This window comes from Semicossyphus pulcher, unplaced genomic scaffold, assembly GCF_022749685.1.
Source record: "Semicossyphus pulcher isolate SPU_LCO1_2020_fin unplaced genomic scaffold, fSemPul1.0.p SCAF_14, whole genome shotgun sequence".
NCBI classification, from domain to species: Eukaryota; Metazoa; Chordata; class Actinopteri; order Labriformes; family Labridae; genus Semicossyphus; species Semicossyphus pulcher.
Window position 1 is genome coordinate 16,439,750 of NW_027211648.1, and position 18,924 is coordinate 16,458,673.

Consider the following 18,924-nt stretch of genomic DNA (forward strand, 5'->3'; position numbering starts at 1 on the left):
GTTACCTTGAGCAAGGCACCAAATCCCCCAAATTCTTCTTCTTCTTCTTCTTCCTCCAAAGGCAACAGGAGTAGGTTGAAGTTCTCATCGCCTTTTGGATTGAACCTTGAAATAGTCATTCATAGTTGAGGGTTATGTATATATGTTTAGGATGACCAGTCAGATTTCAGGGGGCCCATGCCGCCCCACACCACCGCTTGGACACGCCCATGCTTTTTAAAGGCTTTGCCAAGCGTAACTTGTACACTGAATCTCTTTCAATCACGATTGGCATCAGTAACTGAGTGAAAGACAACACTAATGTGGACATTACCCAGGACATTCATGTGGACATTTGGAACCAGTCATTGTTCTCTGGCTCGTAGATGGAGCCCTCATTGTGGTCTCGAGTGTCATACATCAAATTGAGGTAATAGTATGGAGCAGCCACAGTTGGAACTGTCCTGATAGCCTTTCAGCTCCATCACTGTCCCCTTATGAACAGACCTTTGGGACAGATAATGATTGTAATATATATAAATGAGCCAAAGCAAGACAGATGTAAAATCAAGGGTCGTTTGGAATAAAAAGGTCTCCTGGTGCCTTTGTTCGAGAAAGGACATCCAGATTTGGTCCTTAGTGACAGTGAGGGAGGAGGAAAGAGGTCAATGACAGCAGAACAGAGAGAGAGAGGGGAAGCTGTGTTTACCAGCCGCTTTGAAAGCTTCGCTCTGGCCTGCTGTCAATATTCGCTCCAGCCCCCTTTTCAAGCTTTGTCAAATTAACAAGAGGAATTCCTCCGCCCCGGAGAATCATTAGCTGCCGCGCCCATTAGCTTGTTTGTGCAGATTTGTCTCTGCTCTCCGGGCCGGCTATACGGCTCTTTAGGTAGCCCCTCTCTGCGGCTAATTACCATGTAGGCCACATTTGCCATCCTTGACATTTCCTTTTTGTGATTCTCCTTTTTTCTCTCTCCGCAGACAAGATAAGGCTGCTCCGGCCATTCATGCGGGGATCAGATCAGTGAGGCTGATATCAGGCTGCTCTACCCCCCCCTACAGTGAGTCTGCCTCACACTGCTGCTGATTAGCAGGGAAGCACAGCTCTTCATGAATGGAGATGGGAATACTGGGCTCCGGCCAGCCTCAACACCATGCAATAATAATGACTACAACACAATGAGTCAGGCGGAGACATCCACAATTAAGCCGGACTGAAGGTATTTGTGAGGTGTTTTAGATTGGATATAGGTGAATGAAACCTTGTTAGGTGCTGGAGCCCAACATGCTAAATCAGCAGATGGTGATGATTGATTGGGCTGTGTGTGTGTTGGTCTATCAGGTAAGGAGGTCGGTTTTTGAGTCATAAGAAAATCAATCCTAAAGCCCCCCAGAGCTAAAATCAGTACACACTGTCTTATTGATGGGCTGCCCTTGACACGATCAAACAGCCCTCTGCCCCAAAGGTGTGGGGGGATAACATAAATCCACCCACTGAGTGTAACTCTAAAAGAAAAATAGACTTGGTTTAGTTAAAGCAAGAGCAGAAGCCTCAAAAGTGAAGTTCCTGCTCAGTATTCTTTGGCAAATTTGTTGTGGATTAAAACAAATCTGAATTCCCAGGTCAGCCACAGTCTGACCAAGCCGACGCTCAGCTTTAGCGGTGATTAAGCAACCATGACATCAGCTCTTGAACACACAAATTGGTGCACAGACAAGGGGAGATGATGTCATACTTTGCCAAGCAGCACCGGCAGCGAGAAGGCCCACCCAGACGAGATTTACCAGCGAGGTCACGGTGCTGATCATTAAGTACAAGACAAATGTTTCCACTCTGAGTCCACCATTGTTGCTGTATCTAAATGGGTCAAAGTCTATCCTCCGTGAGTGCCAGCATCCCTTAAATGTATGGCCATCCGCTGTCACATAGGGTAGGCTCTTAAAATAACTAAAGAAATATGTGGATTCGGGTTACCATTAGGCACATGTGAGACAGAAACAGAGGAACGGGCTGGTGAATGTAAGACAATGCTGATCCAAGCCTCCTGTGTGGCGCTGAGGTTTTAGTCTGGTACTGAGCCTGTCTCCTTTCTGAAGCCCCCCTGCAATCAAGGGACCACTGGTATAAACATTCATTTCTCACTTCCTCTCCCTTATCCTAAATCACTCAAAACAACTAAAACCCCAAGACTGCGACATCCTGAAAACAAAGTGGTTCGACGAATGTTATTTGCAGCAAAAATGTGCCTCACAGAAGCTCCCACCTGGAGACCGACGAGCAGACGTTCCCTCTGTGCAGTTTGGTTATCTTATAATTTAGATTACTATCAACCAAAATCCAGTTTCTTCTAGTCATTTTGAAAATGTGTTCCCTCTCTCCCAGAGCTGATGCATTAAAATGGAAGAGAGAACCAACAGGCTTATCTGTCTGTCAGCTGAATCTTATCAACTCAAAGCTCTGAAGCTTTAAACCGACAGCCGGCCTGTTTCCCTTCCCGCTCGGCTGTTTTAATGGTAGACCTGAGGTAGAGCTCCTGTCTCCTCTGTGTCGGTTAACACAACAGCAGTTTGCAGGAAGTGGACCAAACACCTCCAGGCTAGGATTTATACACTTCCTATAAATCCTCAGAAATAGATAAAACGGATCCAGGATAAATCCCACAGCAATGAGTGTGATGTCCAGTTAGCTGAGCGATATCCTGCCCGGCACGTTCCAGACACGTCGGGCCGAGGCCTCGAAGAAAAATCCTTTTGTTCCAACAAGGTGTTCAACAGGCCTTTTGTTCCTGCAGAGTCTGGCCTTGGACACAAAATACCAAATGGGGCATTATTTTGTGTGCTGACTGCTGACAGCCCAAGGCTGAACACACATCTTTTCTGCACCAATCCTCAGCCAATTAGCTAAGGCCAAATGCATTCATGTAACACCTGTGAACACAATGTACTGTCATAGAAAAGAGAATCTGTCCTTATGCAGCTAATTTGTCATATTTGTGTCATAACGCAGATTCAGATTTCTTCTGTCAGAACACACAGCTTTCCTTTATTCTACCTGGGAATTGTGAACCTGTTTCGTCATGGTCTCCTCAAAACTCTTTTGAAACGGCGAGTCGACTGAGGTGAAAAAACAGGGGAATTAGGGTATCCTCTGGAGTATATCATGAATAACGGATCATTTGAAGCACAGGGGAAGAAAGAAAAGGAGTGCGAGTGGGGAGCAGGGAAGAAAGCAGAGCAGTGGAAATGATGGCGATGAGAAAATAGAATATGGAAGAAAGAATCTCCAAATACAGTCAGTAAGAGGAAGGAGGAAGGAAGAGAGAAAGAAAGAGGCAGCGAGAGAGGGAGCTGCGGGGTGTAAAACCAAGTCCTCTCTTCGATCAGCGGGCCCTGGCAATGTGCCAGTGAAGGCGCTGTCCATGAAGAGGTAAATCATTTTCTGCCTGAGAAAGAAACAGGAAAAAATGATCGTTGGGGATGTGCCACAGCCAGCTTGGAATTGCTTTATTCCCAAAGATGGGAATCCCCAGTCGGCCAAGAATAAATGGAACAGTTGGCATCAAAAAGTGAAAAAACTCATCAATATTCAAGAAAGCCTGGCTTGGTGCTACAGTGTGGTAGCGACAGTAGAATTAAGCACTGGCTTATATCAACACAGAGGTAGATTGTGTCGTTAAATATCAAAGAAACTACATTAAGCAGGTTTCCTTTGGACAGATGAGGAAGAAAAGACTCGTGCCAACCAATTCCCGGAGGAAGGTTAAAGTCTTAATGATGCAGGAGGAAATATATTTGGTGTGGTAATGCTCCACAAAAATGTGTGACTAACCCGTCCTGTGGTTACACTGACATCCGCTGTTTCTGTGTTTAACGCTCTGCCCATAAAGCATTGCGTCTCCAAACACCCAACACCCTTCTTCTCAGCTAAACACCCACTAATTCCCCCCATCCCCATGTTGAAAGGCAACAAAGCCGCCTTGCTAAATTAGGGGCTTAAGGGGGGCTTAAGACAAGCAAAGGAAGGAAATTTAAGAGTAAAAGTCAGGAGCTATAATTCTACTTTCAGTTCACGTTATTGTTCTTCTAGCATTCAGGCTCACGTCTTGCTAATATGGCCTTAACTAGCCTGAACATTAGGCCATGGGGCAGTGGACAAAGCAGAGGGCATTAGCTCTGCAGGACCCATTTGTAAGTCAATGAGATAAAGGGGCCACTTTAAGACCCCTAGAGGAAAGAATTGGAAATACCTGTAATGAGAGTCAAAAGAAAGAATCTCTGGCATTGACCCTGACTTGTTTAGAGACTTCAAGAAAAGTGCAGCTTTGGGTGCAATCCTGGAAAATGCTCAGCTATTACGCCAAAATTGGTTTGAGCAGAAAAATAAATCTTCCCTCTTCAGAGGATGGGTGACGGATGATAATGAAGACATGTTCGTCTATGCTCTACAGACTGCAGCCTCCACACCTCTGGCACTGCTGACAGAGATTAACAGCTGCTTTCATCTCTTCCAGGGTATTTTCACTCGGCTCCTCAGACGCTGCTCCAGGTATTCTGCAACACTCCTCTCCCAGGCTGCGGAGAATTTGGAATAACTTCCCGACCTGAATACACATGTTGAACTCGGATTCACCCACCATCCCACCCACGTCTTCCCTTGAAAACCTCAGGAAGGCTGTCCTGCTCGGGGAAGACAAAGACAACTCTTGGCACTTGGTTTTCTGTCTTAGAAATCAGTTTAGCAGACAGTGAAGCTGGGTTATTTGATAAACAAGAGACAAATGAGGGCAATCAATAAACATGGAAAGCCTCTCTGATCCTCTCTGGTCCTCTTAGATTAATACATTTTATCAGAATGAAACATAACTTTAGAGAATGATGAGACAGAGAGGAAGAAAGCCAGAGTACTTCTGCTCCACTTCTCTCCTTCATTAATCACTCGCTGCCAGAGTAAGACACCTAGCGATTATTTATTTGCACTTCTCCACACAGAGGCTATCACAACAAACAGGCCCGCAGGCTGCTGAGAACATTTGGGAGTGATTAATCAGTGGGCCGTCCAAAGAGACAGAACACAGGGGGAGGGGAGCTTGTACACGTGTTTCTTAATCTTTCATCTATATTCAAGTCAATAGCGGCTCAAAATACAGGAGGTCCAAGTCAGGTGAAATGAGCTGTACTACGAGGGAGATGGTCATGATCTGGGAAGAGTTGTTCTGATACCAATGGAAGTATTGGAAACACCTCCAATACCGCCTAACAAGCGATATGGGCAAGTCAACGCACCTATCCGATTGCTTAATTCATTAGACCCCACAAAAAATAGACTTGTTTGTTCTTCTACAAAACAGTAGCTTACAAGGCAATGCTATAAAGGCTCAACTAATATCTGCTGTTTTAGAGCAGCAAATAAGAACAGCGCGCTTCTAGCTAACATTAAATGTAACTTTGGACAAAGCTAGCTAAATGTCAGCTATCTGTGTTTCCCAATCACACATTTTAAGGCTTTATTTTGTTTTTTAAACTTCAAGTTAAGATAATTAAAAATGGCATAAAGCATAAATAAAGCAGTTTCATGTTAAAAATCAAGGTTTCTTAGACACAGGATGTCAGGAACTGTTGCTAACGTTAGCATTAGCTTGCTTCAAGGAGCTCAGCTTGTTTGTAGATTATGATTCTTTCACATCACAGCAGTTCAGGGGTTAATAATGTAGCCTTATGCTGTTGATTAACAAAAACTATTATAATACATTTTTAACCCACTAGTATCAGAGGGGTACTGGTATCTGCTAATACTAAGTAGCGGAATCGGTATCAGGAAGGAAGAAATTATATTGGAACATCTTTAGAGTAAAGGATGAAGTGACATTTCTTTAGATGGAAGTTACAGGTTATTATTTATCCCAGATGTATAAAGTAAAAGGAACACTAATCTCACAGCATGCGGAAATGTGATCCCAGTAACAGCCACGAAGACATTAGCGACTACAACCGCATTATTCCAAGTTAAGCATTTTATCCTGTATCACACTCATAAAAGTCAACCATAGAAACATACTCAGCAACACTCACTGGGCCACATAGAGCGTATGGGGATAATGGGATTTTTAGCACACTGCAGCTGGCTCTCACGTGCTGGGTCGTGAACCGATTACAGGCAATAATCCTCCTCATTCAAGACGATGTGCATGCAGGAAGCAGCAAACACAGAGAGGATAAATCCTCCTTGCTACTTTTAGTTTGATACAGCTGTTTGCTCTGACTCAACTAACTGGACAAGAAAAGGTTGAAGACAAATATCCTACGCAACAAGTCTTAAACCTTTCTAATACTCTTCTAAGAAGTACATCGTGGTATAAAATATGTTATATATAATGTTGAATGTGTACTAGAAGCACTATTGCATATACTCTGCATTCCTCTGACATGACGCTAAGGGTGGGACGCTCCAATGCTGTAATAATGTCATACTGCTTACTGTTTCTCTGTCATACTGTAAGAATCTGACAAATTATTATGATTTCAGCATTTCCATATTCATCAGTAACTGAAAAGACAATATACATTGAAAATCTGGAGGGACATCTGTCCATATTTTAGGTTAAAACAACATATTTGTTACCCATAGCTACTGTCAGACAACAGCTAATGTTAGCATTCAGCCACTTCCTAGCTTACATTACTGTTAGCTAAAAAATTTAAATTTACCAATTTAAAAGGCTATAAGATAAGACAGGAAAGGCATAAACATACTTTACTTTGTAAAAAAAACATTTTGATAACCCGTTAGCTATCATAAGAGAACAGCTAACGTTAGCATTCAACCAATTCATTGCTAACATTAGTATTAGTGAATTACGTCTTCCCACAATCAAAACACATTAGCAAACAGCCACTTTCTAGCTAACTGTTATATTACCTAGAAAGTGGCTGAATAATAACGTTACCTTTTTAAAGGGTTATAAGATACGATAGGAAAGGCATAAACATACTTTACCGTAAAACACCTTTTTATTCCCAAAGCACAGCACATTATAAAGCTTCCGACCTAAAAACAAAGCCGTGTCTTAATGTGGCTCATTATGTATTTATTGCAACAGTCTACAGTAAAGCCAAAGGTTAATTTTACACATTTGCAAATAATAGACTGTTAACAATTTACAGTAAGATTCATCAGTCTGATCAGTCCCATTAGGCCTTGTTTGAGGCTGTGGGTGATGAGGTGCACTAAACCACCTGTCCTGACAATGGTCTTATCCTCAGAGGTAATCCAAGCCCCAACTTTAATAGCTTGGTCCTACCCACTGACAATCAGATGGATAGAGGTGCTGTATGTATAGGTTTCTGGAAAAATAAAGCACTCGCGTTTGGGGAAATCAACCTACTACCACTGATTAAGCAGCTATTAGTTATTCATGTTGAATAGAAAGCCAAGCTGAGGCTCAGTGATGCCTGAGTCGCCCCACCAGGAGCCATCTTTGTTCCTCTGAATTGTAAGACATAAAGGCAGCTCATGGGAGCAGAGGCCACGGGCTCTATTCTGCATCTGTACATAATAGGTTATAAAATTCCTCGATGCATATTCACTGCCACCAGCTATTGCAGCTCACCCTTTTTTATTCCATGACACTCACACACAGAAGTGACTGCGGTTGTAATGACAAAGATAATAGACTCCATTTGCATGACACCTTTCACTGAGGGACACTAAAGAGGTTTAGATGGCATCCCTCAGCCCCTACAGGCATGATGCATAATATCCATTCAACAGGAGGGGGGTTAGAGAATTGAGCAAAGTCGAACATGATATAACTTAACACTAATGAGCTGATCATGCAGCCCTGTGGGGAGAGAGTGTTTGTCCAATTGGGGAATGTTGGACGTGGGCCGGAAATGGATTGATGCTAAAAGGGATGACCTCTCCTGCCCACACTCAACTTGTTGCACACAACCTGGCCTTTTTAATCATCGTTACCAACATACTGGGAGACAAAGGCAGCCCTATGTGAGGTGTCGAGCCTACAGGACTGAGGTCTTCACTCCACATCCTCTCATTTCTCTACGTGTGAAAGGAATCTGTCATGAGTGGAAGGCTGCGCTTTCGGCTCTCCCCGTAGGGCTTAGTACACGTGGACCCAGGGTGAGCGCACAGGCTTGAGTCAGCGCTTCAGCTCTTTGTCTGTCGGCCCCCCTCCGCCGGCCCCCTGCAGGCAATGTGAGTGGGCCAGACAGACTTCCTGACTCAGGGATTTATTTGGGGGAACAGGGGGAAAGGGCACTGGGTTATCCCTCACGCAGGCTGTGACAATCCCTCTCCTTTTCTTTGCTCTATCACTGGAGCTGTTTGCCATTCATGATGACAGGCACAAGAGATTCTACACTGCCTGTCACCCCGGGTGCTGCGGGGGCATGGCACTATCACACCATGTTATCGTATCCCAAGGAGGAGACAGACATCCGGAAAGAGGCGAGGGAATCAGCGACAGCAAGAGCGCTACTTCAGCTGAGCAGGAAATTCTTCAAAACACAGATTATGTGAAGGGCAACTCTCAGAATCCAAATTTTCTCATGCAATATTCAGCTTGTGCAGCATGCAATATGTCGGCGTCATCCCGACTGTCTGAACATGCTCTGTTCTGTTGCAATGTGTAATACAGTAAAGATAAATTTGTATCTCTACATCAGAGAACAATAGTGTCTTTTCTGTGAGAATGGAGGATTATGAGTCAGATGAAGGCTGCTGTTGGATGAGAAGGTGCATGAGGGCAGTGGGATGTATCTACCTGCTGTAGATCCCCGAGGCTGCAAGGCCAGGCTGGATCTCCATCAACACCTCAACCTTGACGGCGCCTGACAGGCCTTGGATTGATTCACACCTGGGCTTATCTACAGGCTGCAGCCCCTTCATGGCCTCAGCTGGTGCTGCCACTGTGTCTGCTGCCTCACCGAGACAGCCATTAGTCCCATCAGCCTGATTATGGCAGGAAAATGCCAGCTGGTGTTTTATCCAACAGTAAACAAAGAGAAAATACCACCAAGCAGCTCAACCATCCCGTCTACCACCCACTCAATAGTTGTGATGAGCTATTCGCTGCCCTGGGCATGTGTTGCTCGCATTCAACAGATTGATATGAATCAATTCTCATTTGTCAGGCTCTGGAGGTAGAGGTAGTATTAACATTTCAGCTCCGCTGTGGCTGCTTCCTATACACGGAGCCAGTTTTTTTAGCAGTATGTTTTCCACCAAGCTATACATTCTGCTCACACTCTCGCTTTGGTGGAGGAATCCATCTCGCTGTGGCTTGACAACAAAACCATTAGCCTCTCACCTCCAGGGAGCAGACAGACCAACTCCACATGCACAAAACTGCACATTCCACAGAGCGGAAAAAAAGAGACACAGGGAGAAAGATAGAGAGAGGAAAGAAAGAAAGATAAGAGAAACAAGGCAGAAGCAAAAAAGTGAAAGACAAACAAGAGTGCACAATGTTGTTTGTGTGCAACAAACTTACTTGACTCCCATGGTAGTGAATCCAATATTCTCCACAGGTTCCCACCTCCTGCTTCTTTTTCTGTCAGAACAGAGCATCAGCCCGAGCACGCCTTCTGAATGACAACATTTACAATCAGCCAGCTACTGTCCCGCTCTGTATCTTTATCCATCTGCCAAGTGGGCCAGATCCACTCTGCTCAGTAGATCCTGCTGCTCCACATAATCTGTCCTGCCTATTTGTCAGATCCCGCCTGTCAATCACAGCACAGCCAACCAAACACAGCCCGGTCCTGCTTTGTCTGCTCGGAGCCTCTTTCTCCAGCTAGAATGACTGGATTTCCCCCAGCAACACATGTGAGCATCAACGTCTGGTGGCCAAGTTCTTTATAGAAACTTCATAGAAACAAACTGTACACTGATTGGACAATGAACTTCAGCCATTCATCCAACATGTGTTGTTTGGAACAAGAACAAGCACTTGTGATCATGCAGCTCTCCCACTTAGCAACACACAAGACTCATTATTGAACACATGCCTGTCCCTCCCTCTGACTAAATTACAGTCCAGCAGAGTAGAGAGGGCGATTTCAACTTCCTGATCTCCACTCTGAAAGAAAAATCAGTCACATTTTATTCCCACAAGCTAATGACTTGTTTCTATGGTTACTCAGAGCAGCCTCGGGGATGAAGGACGGCGTTAGTGTTGCAGGGTCTTGTGTGTGCAGGAAAACAGAGGCTAAATGGCCCGGCTGCCACAATTACAGGAGGATTCCTTCTGCACGATCACAGTCATTACGGCATAAACACTCACCTGGGCAGCAGCTGCAGGGCGGCGATGGACGGCCATAAAACCGCTTCCTCCTGACACTCCTCCAGGGCCGCATTCCAGCAAACAGCTGTCCAACCCTGCCCGTGTCATACTGCAGCCCGCCTACCAGCCTGTGTGCCACCTCTCAAGTCTGCCATGCCCCTGAATCTTCTACCGACTTCTACTGACCCGTCTCAGATATTCTTCTCTTTAACTTAAATATGGGCGCACTACAAGATATGAAGATAGTTGTAGATGATTCGCTAGGAGATATTAAGCAGGTACCACCTCACGTGATCTCGCATGATCTCAGGATAAAGACCTAAACAAAGCTGAGACAGACTACGAAACCTGCTGTAGTGATGCTTTGCAGTGAGACAAAACAAAAGAAGAATGCTTAACAAGTCTAAACTAAAGTGAGATTGTACCGGTTTGTTTTCTGTCAACAGTAGCATGCTAGCTAATGTTAGCCTCAGGGCTAGAAGGTTCAGTAGCTAGGAAACCAGCTCTGTGCCTTTTCTTTTTCATTGGCGGTTGTTGTCCCATTCGGAGAGTACTGACTTAACCATCCAGGTTTTAAATCCTACATATTTAAAACGCATTTCGTCCAGGAGGTTTAAGATTGAATCTGTGAAGCCCTCACATTCCAAGATGATATGGGCCGAACTTTGGTCCCGACCAATTATGAGCACAATCGTCCTGGTCTTCCTGTGATTCAAAAGTGTTCTGTACTCTTCGATTCATACCTTAAATGTATCTTTAGAGCGAGTTAATCGTCCCTCCCCTGAGCATGATTAAAGACAGGTAGCAGAACAACACAGGAATGAGGCTTTCTCCCAAAGAAAATAAACAATAGACTAACAATAGACCATGGAAACAGTCTCTTCACGATGCAGAAATGTGCACACTGTGAAAAGTAGCCTGCAAACTGAGCAGTGGCCTACTCCCAGCAGCGGGCACTGAGAAATCCCACAGGCCCGTTGAGTAATAAACACACTATCACAATCAGCAGGTGTTAATGGAACAGAGAGATGGGTAGAAGGATCTGCGAGGCGGCAGTTAGCCGCAGCGGCTAGCCCCCCGCTGTGAGCCCCGCCTGCTTTCATTACACAACGCTGTGTCAATACACTAATCATATGCTCTGTCACAAGGCAATCAGCGCTTAACGTGCGAGTCAGCTGAACACATGGCTCTAAATTCATTACCCCCACCCCCTGTCATACTCTGACACACACATACACACTTAATGATATGCACACACACACCATCCGGTCAGAGTTTGACCCTTGACTCCTCCTGTCTCCCTGTGACTGTATAGCCGGCCTAATTACCAATTGGTCATTACAGACCCCGGGGTCATTAGGTTACTTTTTGCAATTACCAGAGACAGGAAGCAAGTGAAAGAACTGTTTTATAACCAGAAAGCTCAAAAAGCTGAAGGGAGTTTTGTGTGTGAATGAGTAAATTCTTTGCTTGGATTCTTGCTTCGAATGAATCATTGTTCTGACTCGTACTTATAATAAAGCCATACAAAACATATTACCAATCTGTAATTTCATAAAATGTGTTTGAGGGGTGTCAAAGTAAGAAAATGTTGCGTTTAACAGCCATAACTACAAATACACTCAATAGGGATGGGAATCACAGGGTAACTCACAATATGATACAATATGATACGATGCGATATGTTGCGATACAATACGCGATATGTGGTCCACAATAACGATGCGATTCTGTGATAAACTAATATATTGCAACAATCCTATAAAGATACATCACGATGTCTTTGTGATTAACTTCTTTGGCCGATTAATTTCCGTTCTTGTTACCCTCATTCATGTCAAAAGTCATGCTGTAGTGACGCGATGAGTCAAAATCTCCGTTTAGATCGTTGTATATTTGTAAACTTAAATATCGATATATTTGGCACCAGCCTATCGATAATTGTATTGCATGAGTCAGGACAATGATATATTGCCGTCCCACCCCTAATACTCAAATGAATGCTTTTAAGTCGTACTAAAAATCAGAGGCAAGGAAAGTACGTTGTTGCTGAAGCTATTGCTAACAACATGGGAACAAATGTGTGTGATTTTTACGCTATTTTGAAGAAAGAAAATCATTTATGACCCCCGCTATTACTTCGAAGGGGTACATTACTAACTCATGCACATTAACAGTCAATAATGTGACTCTGACCTGCTGGCCTCTTCAGTTATCAAACCATTTATACTGAAATGACTTTTCAACTCAGCAGACATCTTAAATGAAACAAATTGAATTCCTTTTCTGTACCCAGGTGAACGGTTGACTTATTTTGGCAATGAAAAATGAATGAATCTCTTTTGTTCATCACGCTCTTCCTTTCTCTCCGCAGCAGAATGGCTGCGGCAGCTCGACTCGGGCTAATTGCATTCTAATTAAAATTTCATCTCTGAGTGGAACGGTGTTAGTGAATGTCAGACAAGTGTCTAAGGAGCCTTCTCCACTCCGTCGGGGTAGAAGCTGCTGTTTGGTTATTCTGCTCCTACATCCGTGGCTCTCAGGATTTATACATGCATCCCGCTAATTGTATCTTTCGAGAACAAAAAGGAATACTAATCAGATGTGAGTTTTCAATCAAGTCTAAAACATGAAGGGCACTCATTTGCTTGCTTTTGTGTTGTTTTTTTTAACTCTAGATCTCCCAGTGCAACGAGGTAACAAGAAAATCTGTTGATTGTCTCAATTTGCTTTGACTTTCACAGTCGGGACTTTGACTTACATTTCAATCAAAGACAACAACAAGATGATGATGATGTTCCAGCTGCAGATGGTCAGGAAAAGGGAGTGTGCTTCTCCACTGCCCTTTTCTGCGACTGCGGATTGTAATGCTTTTTAAATCCGGCCCGTCATCATTGTGTCTCTCTGCGCCAAGTAAAACATCACATTCCTGGCAGCAAATCATCATCGGGAAGAAATGTAAGGTGGACCCTCTTTACTGTACTTCCACCTACACCCGTTCTGCCCCAGCAGGACCTGCAGCAGGGGAAAAAACAAGTCCACCTCCCTCTTTTTCCCTGCGATTATCACACTCAGGCTGGCTAGACACTGCTGCTCTTTTTGAGCTCCGTTCCAAAGAAAACATGAGAGCTAATAAATCAGTGTCAGGAATTAACCCTGTCTAGCAGAAGGCCGCACCTTGCTGCTGTAAAGGGCTGCAGGAAGCTGCACACACAGGAAGTTGCATATTTAGCGGAGGATCTGGAATGTCCCCTTTACCTCATGGTCCCACTGATACACCCTGTGAGAGCTGGCAAGGCAACCTCAGTTTGGGTTTCTTGGTGAAAAGCTGAGCTCCACAGATCCCCCACGGGCTTCCTGTCACACTCCACAAGTCCCTTCAACCTCCTGTGGTGCGCAGCTTCAATGGTCCTATGCATCATTCTTAGCCAGCTCTCCCTTTCGCCAACATTCATTATGGAACAGCACTCCTCTGAGAGTAGAGGCAGGGGATGTATGCACTGACCGGCCTGCCAGGGCATCTATCAATGACAATTTAGCACATTGCAGCAGGCATCCGCCCGCCTGGAGAGGGTGAGGTATTCTCCGGGGCAACAACAGCGCCAGAGCCAAGAGGAGAAGAAAAACTGTGTTGCAGAGATACACAGGAGCAGTTTCCCTAAACGACAGTCCTGCAAGGGTGCAAAGTCTGAAAAGCTAAAATAACCAAACATTGAATACCTTAGGACAATACTCGGCTTTAACCTAAGCCCCTTCGTGACACGCTCCCTCCTTCATATCAAATTATGCAATTCTATTATCCATTCATGAGCACTGGTGCCTTTAACTTAAGGTTCGTTTAGCCCCATGATGGCGCGTATCCCAAGGCGATGCTATAATTCAGGCATGGCAAGAACAACATCTCTGTAGAATAGGTGCCCCACATGGAAGCTAACACCATGAGGCGAGTCTGTGCATATCTCCTCTTCATGTACACTCACAGGAGACTGAATGCATGCAGGTCTGTATGCACACAAACAGTGAACACTTCATTTAACACCACAGCATCGATGTAATCTCTCGTGACTCGACAGGACGGGGGAGGGGCTTACCTTATGAAAAAGGAGGCTGCTGCAGACGATGACGGGGAGGTGGAGGTGGAGGTGGATGTGTTGGCGACTGTGGGTGCTGGGAGTCCCGCTTGGCTGGAGCTCCTCACTCTGCAGGGCGTCAGGGTGCTGCTGGTGCTGCTGGCGGTCATGGTGGTGGTGACTGAGGCCTCGGACGGTGTAACATCCCTGTCTGCTTCCCCCATCAAACCGTGCGCCTGTTGACACACAGATTCACAGATAAGAACCAAGTTCGTACTGCTCCGGCCCACCTTCCTTCCACTCCATTACTCCCCCTGCGCCGCAGATGGACGGGCAGCTGCTGCAGCCAGAACAGGTTAGCGGGAGTCAGCAGTATCCACAGTGGAGGGCTCCCTGCAGAACAGCGAGGAGGCTAAACCATGCATTGATTCTGGCAACACTCTGGAGGTTGCTCTGGCTGTAGCGTACTGTAATTAAGTGATAACCCACATTTAATTAGTAATTAAATCACGAGCGATTTACTTCACTCTGCTGTTGATTATATCTCCACCTCCATGGCTAATTTGGGTCACCAGCAATGATAAACATGACATCCTGCAGGTTGAGTTATACTTATACTACTATGGAAGTTTCAAAGGGAGCAAACAATCAACAGCAATGCGAGGAATGAGATCTCTTTACGAGGTATCGAAACTGTGCCTGCGTGAGCACTCGCTGCTCTGGCAGCTCGGTAATTGTAAACTGAGGTGAGCTGCATCTGTTTCAGCCCGCGGGCGTTCAAAACTAATGCCAAAGCCACACAGGGTGTACGTCTTTATATTTGTCATTCTGTATGTGCTGCTGCAGGTCATCTAAAGAGAGCTATACCAGGTTCATGAGGAGGTTTAGTGCTCGATAGGAAAACAAGTGCAGACAAGATATTTAGAAGCTTTTTTGCACTGTTTGCATATTATTTTTGTCTTGCTTAGCATCAGTCAGTTTAAGTTCCTGTTTTAGTGTAACAGCAGGTAGTGTTCAAAACGCGTCTGAGCGTTAGTAGCCTACATGACACGTCTGCACATCAACAATGCATTCACGAGGACAGCAAGGTATTCTTTTCCCGTTTCCAACAGCTGCTGTAACTACGACAACCACAGACGCATTCGGCCAAAAGATACCAGTTAACATTGTCACACTGGTCTCTGTTGTTTACTCTTCCACTCAAAACTGCCGCTGCAAGGTAGGTGCTCACGGCATGCCAGCTCCCCCAAAACTGATCAAAAGCCGCCTGGGGGAGTGGCTTGTTTAGGGAGCACTTGATTCTACTGCAGCAGAGTTTTCTGCAGGAGGAGCACACGTTTCAAACGGCAATATCGCCGTCAATCAATATTTTAATTGCGGGAAGACAAAATTGTGATCAGGATTAATATCCGATTAATTGTGCAGCCCTCAGGTTCAGTGTCTCGTTTCCTGGATATTCTCTGCAGTAATAACACCATGTGTCATTGTCATCTTGATAGTAGTTGCGTGAAGATACAAAAAGATGAAAATATCATATAAAGGTAAATTTTTTATATTGCACAAAGTACAACACCCTGAATTAGACTGTTCCTGCAGCTTTGCATTAGTGGTTACTTTTTTTATACGGTATGTATCGGCCATTTTTGTCCTGTTTGACTCTCCTTACTCTTTTTCCCTTCAATGCACAGAGCAAGTTTACAGTATAAATATGCCTAAAAGGTTGTAAATCAGTGAGTCTTGTTGTGAGTCTGTGTCTGTTTCAGGTTGAAGCTAAAGCTGCTGCAGCTAACTGGACACGGAGCATGAAGGTTCAGCTGGAGCCTGCACCGGTTACTGCTTTCTCGTAGTCCAGCCGTAGTAGTGCAGAGAGTTAATTATACAAACCAAAAGGCTACTCTGATACTTCAGCCAGAGTCACCGTCCTGACGAAAGGTTAATCCTCAGCGGAGCCGCTACTTTATCCTGCGAGACAAAGATCAATAGCAGCTGACAAGAACCGGTTCTCTGGCTTTTTTCAGCATCAGAAAATAAATAAATAAAGGCCGAAGTTTTCCTGAAAACATTCATAACTCTGACACATGAACATTGTGTAATCAGCAGCGACCTTGAATGCAGCACAGTGCTGCAGCACCAGTGCCATTTGACAGGATATGTATTATAAACAGAGTTCAGGCCCTGTGCATATTTACCACCTCTGTGTTTGCCATGGATTCATGTTTGGACACTAAAATAACATCCTTTACAATCTTTGCTGTAAAGTGTACGGCCTTCCATTATGTGCCATTTGTCAACGCACGCCGACAGCTGCACTATTTATATGTCGAGTCTGACATGTGAATGCTACACTTCAGGATGTGAGGACATACTCACATTCTGACATTCACATGAGAGGCTTGGCGATTGCGCTGCTAAAATAAAGCAAGGGTGCATTATCCTCTCCTGGAAAAGCTTCACTGACCATTTGTCGAACAGTGCGTGCTCTTTGTGTATTCCCTCTTCTTCCTATGGAGCTTGTTATCAGAGTTAAGGATCGCAGCCTTGTCTTAAAGTCTGCTTTGGCTCTCTCGAGGCTTCATCATGGGGGTTAAGTTAGAGATCAAGCTGCCGTGTGTGAAGTTATGACTCGAGGAGTACACCGTGGAAAAACTGGCTGCAAACTGAAATGAGCCAAATACAGATCCTCGAGCGGAAAGCCTCTCAGCGTGCTGGTGTCGGTGACAGGTTAGGAACTCTGTGCATACCAGAGAGGAAGACCCCGTTACACTTTGGCGTGAAAGACGAGAGCGCTTCACACGTAGCCGTGCAGGAAGCTGAAGTGTGCAGCTCATCAAATCTGTCAGTGATTGAGCTGATTAAGTGTCGCTCTGAAAATCGATTGGCAGCTAATTTTAGTAGCATAGGTGAACTGTAACACACATGTAAGTCCACATGCATAAGATCTCATCACACTGCCTATCAAACGGTATTCCCCGTGGTATTAAAACGGGGGACTTAAGCCGCTCAGCCGAGCCGCTCTCCGCAGCCTTGGACCTGGACTGGCCCTGATTCTGGCTGAAAAGTACAATCTATCCCCTGGTCAGGTAATTAGGCCGTGTCAGTGGAGCCATGTGTGCTCGGCCGTTTGCTCAGAGAGTCAGTAATGAGCTGTCCTTCCACCACTTTAACCCCCCCCCTGATCCTTCGCCTTAGTTTGCTACTGGAAAAGAAAAGAAGGAGGACAAAGGAGGAGAGATTTGGACATAAAGAGTGAAGAAGTGGCGCTTCCTGTAAAGTCTGAAGTGACCTATCAGCAGTCCATCGTCTCCTCAGCTGCTGAGAGAACCAGGACTCCCCTGTGACCTTTGATCCCAGCGGCCAACAGACTATTACTGCCGGAGTGAAGTAGGCCACTGGCTGTCTTGCTTGGCCGGCCTTTGAAACCAAACTGAAACCAGCTGAGGTGAGACTTCTAAAACAGAACTGTACTCCTACCACAGAGAAAACACCCGGACATTTTCACCAAATTCTTCAGTTGTTCCCTAATTTGGCAACACTGGGAATTTCCTTCCCTTTCCTTCCTGTATCCTTTTTTCCCCTCATCTTGTTGTGGCTGTCTGTGGCACACCGCCATGCCAGCCCAGCTGCACCAAAGAATCAGCAGCCAAGATCATCTGCTGGGCTCCAAATTGGTGGCAATGGAGCAGGCCAATGCTGCAGGCAAGCAGCGGGCCAATAACGGAAACCCTCCTGGGTCAAGAGCACTCGGTCTTTGTAGATTACTGCACATGTGGTTTTGGGTTTCATGGAGCAAAGGGAGAATCCCAAATTTGGGTCAATCATTTTACTACAGTTGCATAAAACTGCGTGAAATCTGGGTTTCTCTTCATTCAAACAGCATACAACCCCGGGATTATTTATTTGTGTGCCATGTGCTCAATTCAAGGCAGCTCTGCTCATATGAACCAGACAATTACACAGAGGGAGCCAGACAGCTTCAATTCCAAAGACCACAAACATCATTCCAGATGTTGAGCAGAGATTCAAGGTGCCCTGTAATGGTCTGTGTGTGGGAGCGCCTCAGGCTCCCTGCTTAGCACACTCAGCGTCCATCTCCGCTTCTTTGTCTGAACACTGCATACTTTCCCCACATAGAAACCAACAGGGAATCATGAATTCAATCCTCAAGCGTGTGGGTTTTTTCTGTCATTCTGAAGGATCTGGTTTTAATGAACGCTTGAGAAAATAACACCCATTTCTGCTGTAACTTCATGTCCTGAGGGGACGTTCCTCTCTGTCCGAGGAGGTTCCCAGCCTCGGCTGTGTGGCATTGAGCAACTCATCCCAGCTGTAACAGCCACTAATTGCTTCTAGACACATAGATGGAGAGCACAAGTCGGCCTCTCCCTTCCGTGCCAGGCCGTCTGATTCGCCCTGGATTGCGTACATGCAGTTAAAAGCTTTTGATGGCCGCACATAAAGCATCTCTACAGGCACTTGTTGACATTAAAGGGAGGAGGGAGAATCTGTGTGTAATTGTAATGCAAAGAGAAAAGAGTAAGAGTGCCAAGACATGAAACAGACTGCAGATATTAACAC

The 18,924-nt window shown here is 45.2% G+C and overlaps 1 protein-coding gene across 1 annotated transcript in view; it reads right to left on the minus strand.

Annotated features, from left to right (window-relative positions):
- Window positions 1-18,924, minus strand: part of kif26ab (kinesin family member 26Ab) — a 67,356-nt gene that overhangs the window by 21,523 nt on the left and 26,909 nt on the right. The window contains exon 4 of the mRNA XM_069661658.1: window positions 14,371-14,585. Coding sequence (XP_069517759.1) covers window positions 14,371-14,585 — 215 coding nt within the window. The remainder of the gene's footprint in view (window positions 1-14,370; window positions 14,586-18,924) is intronic.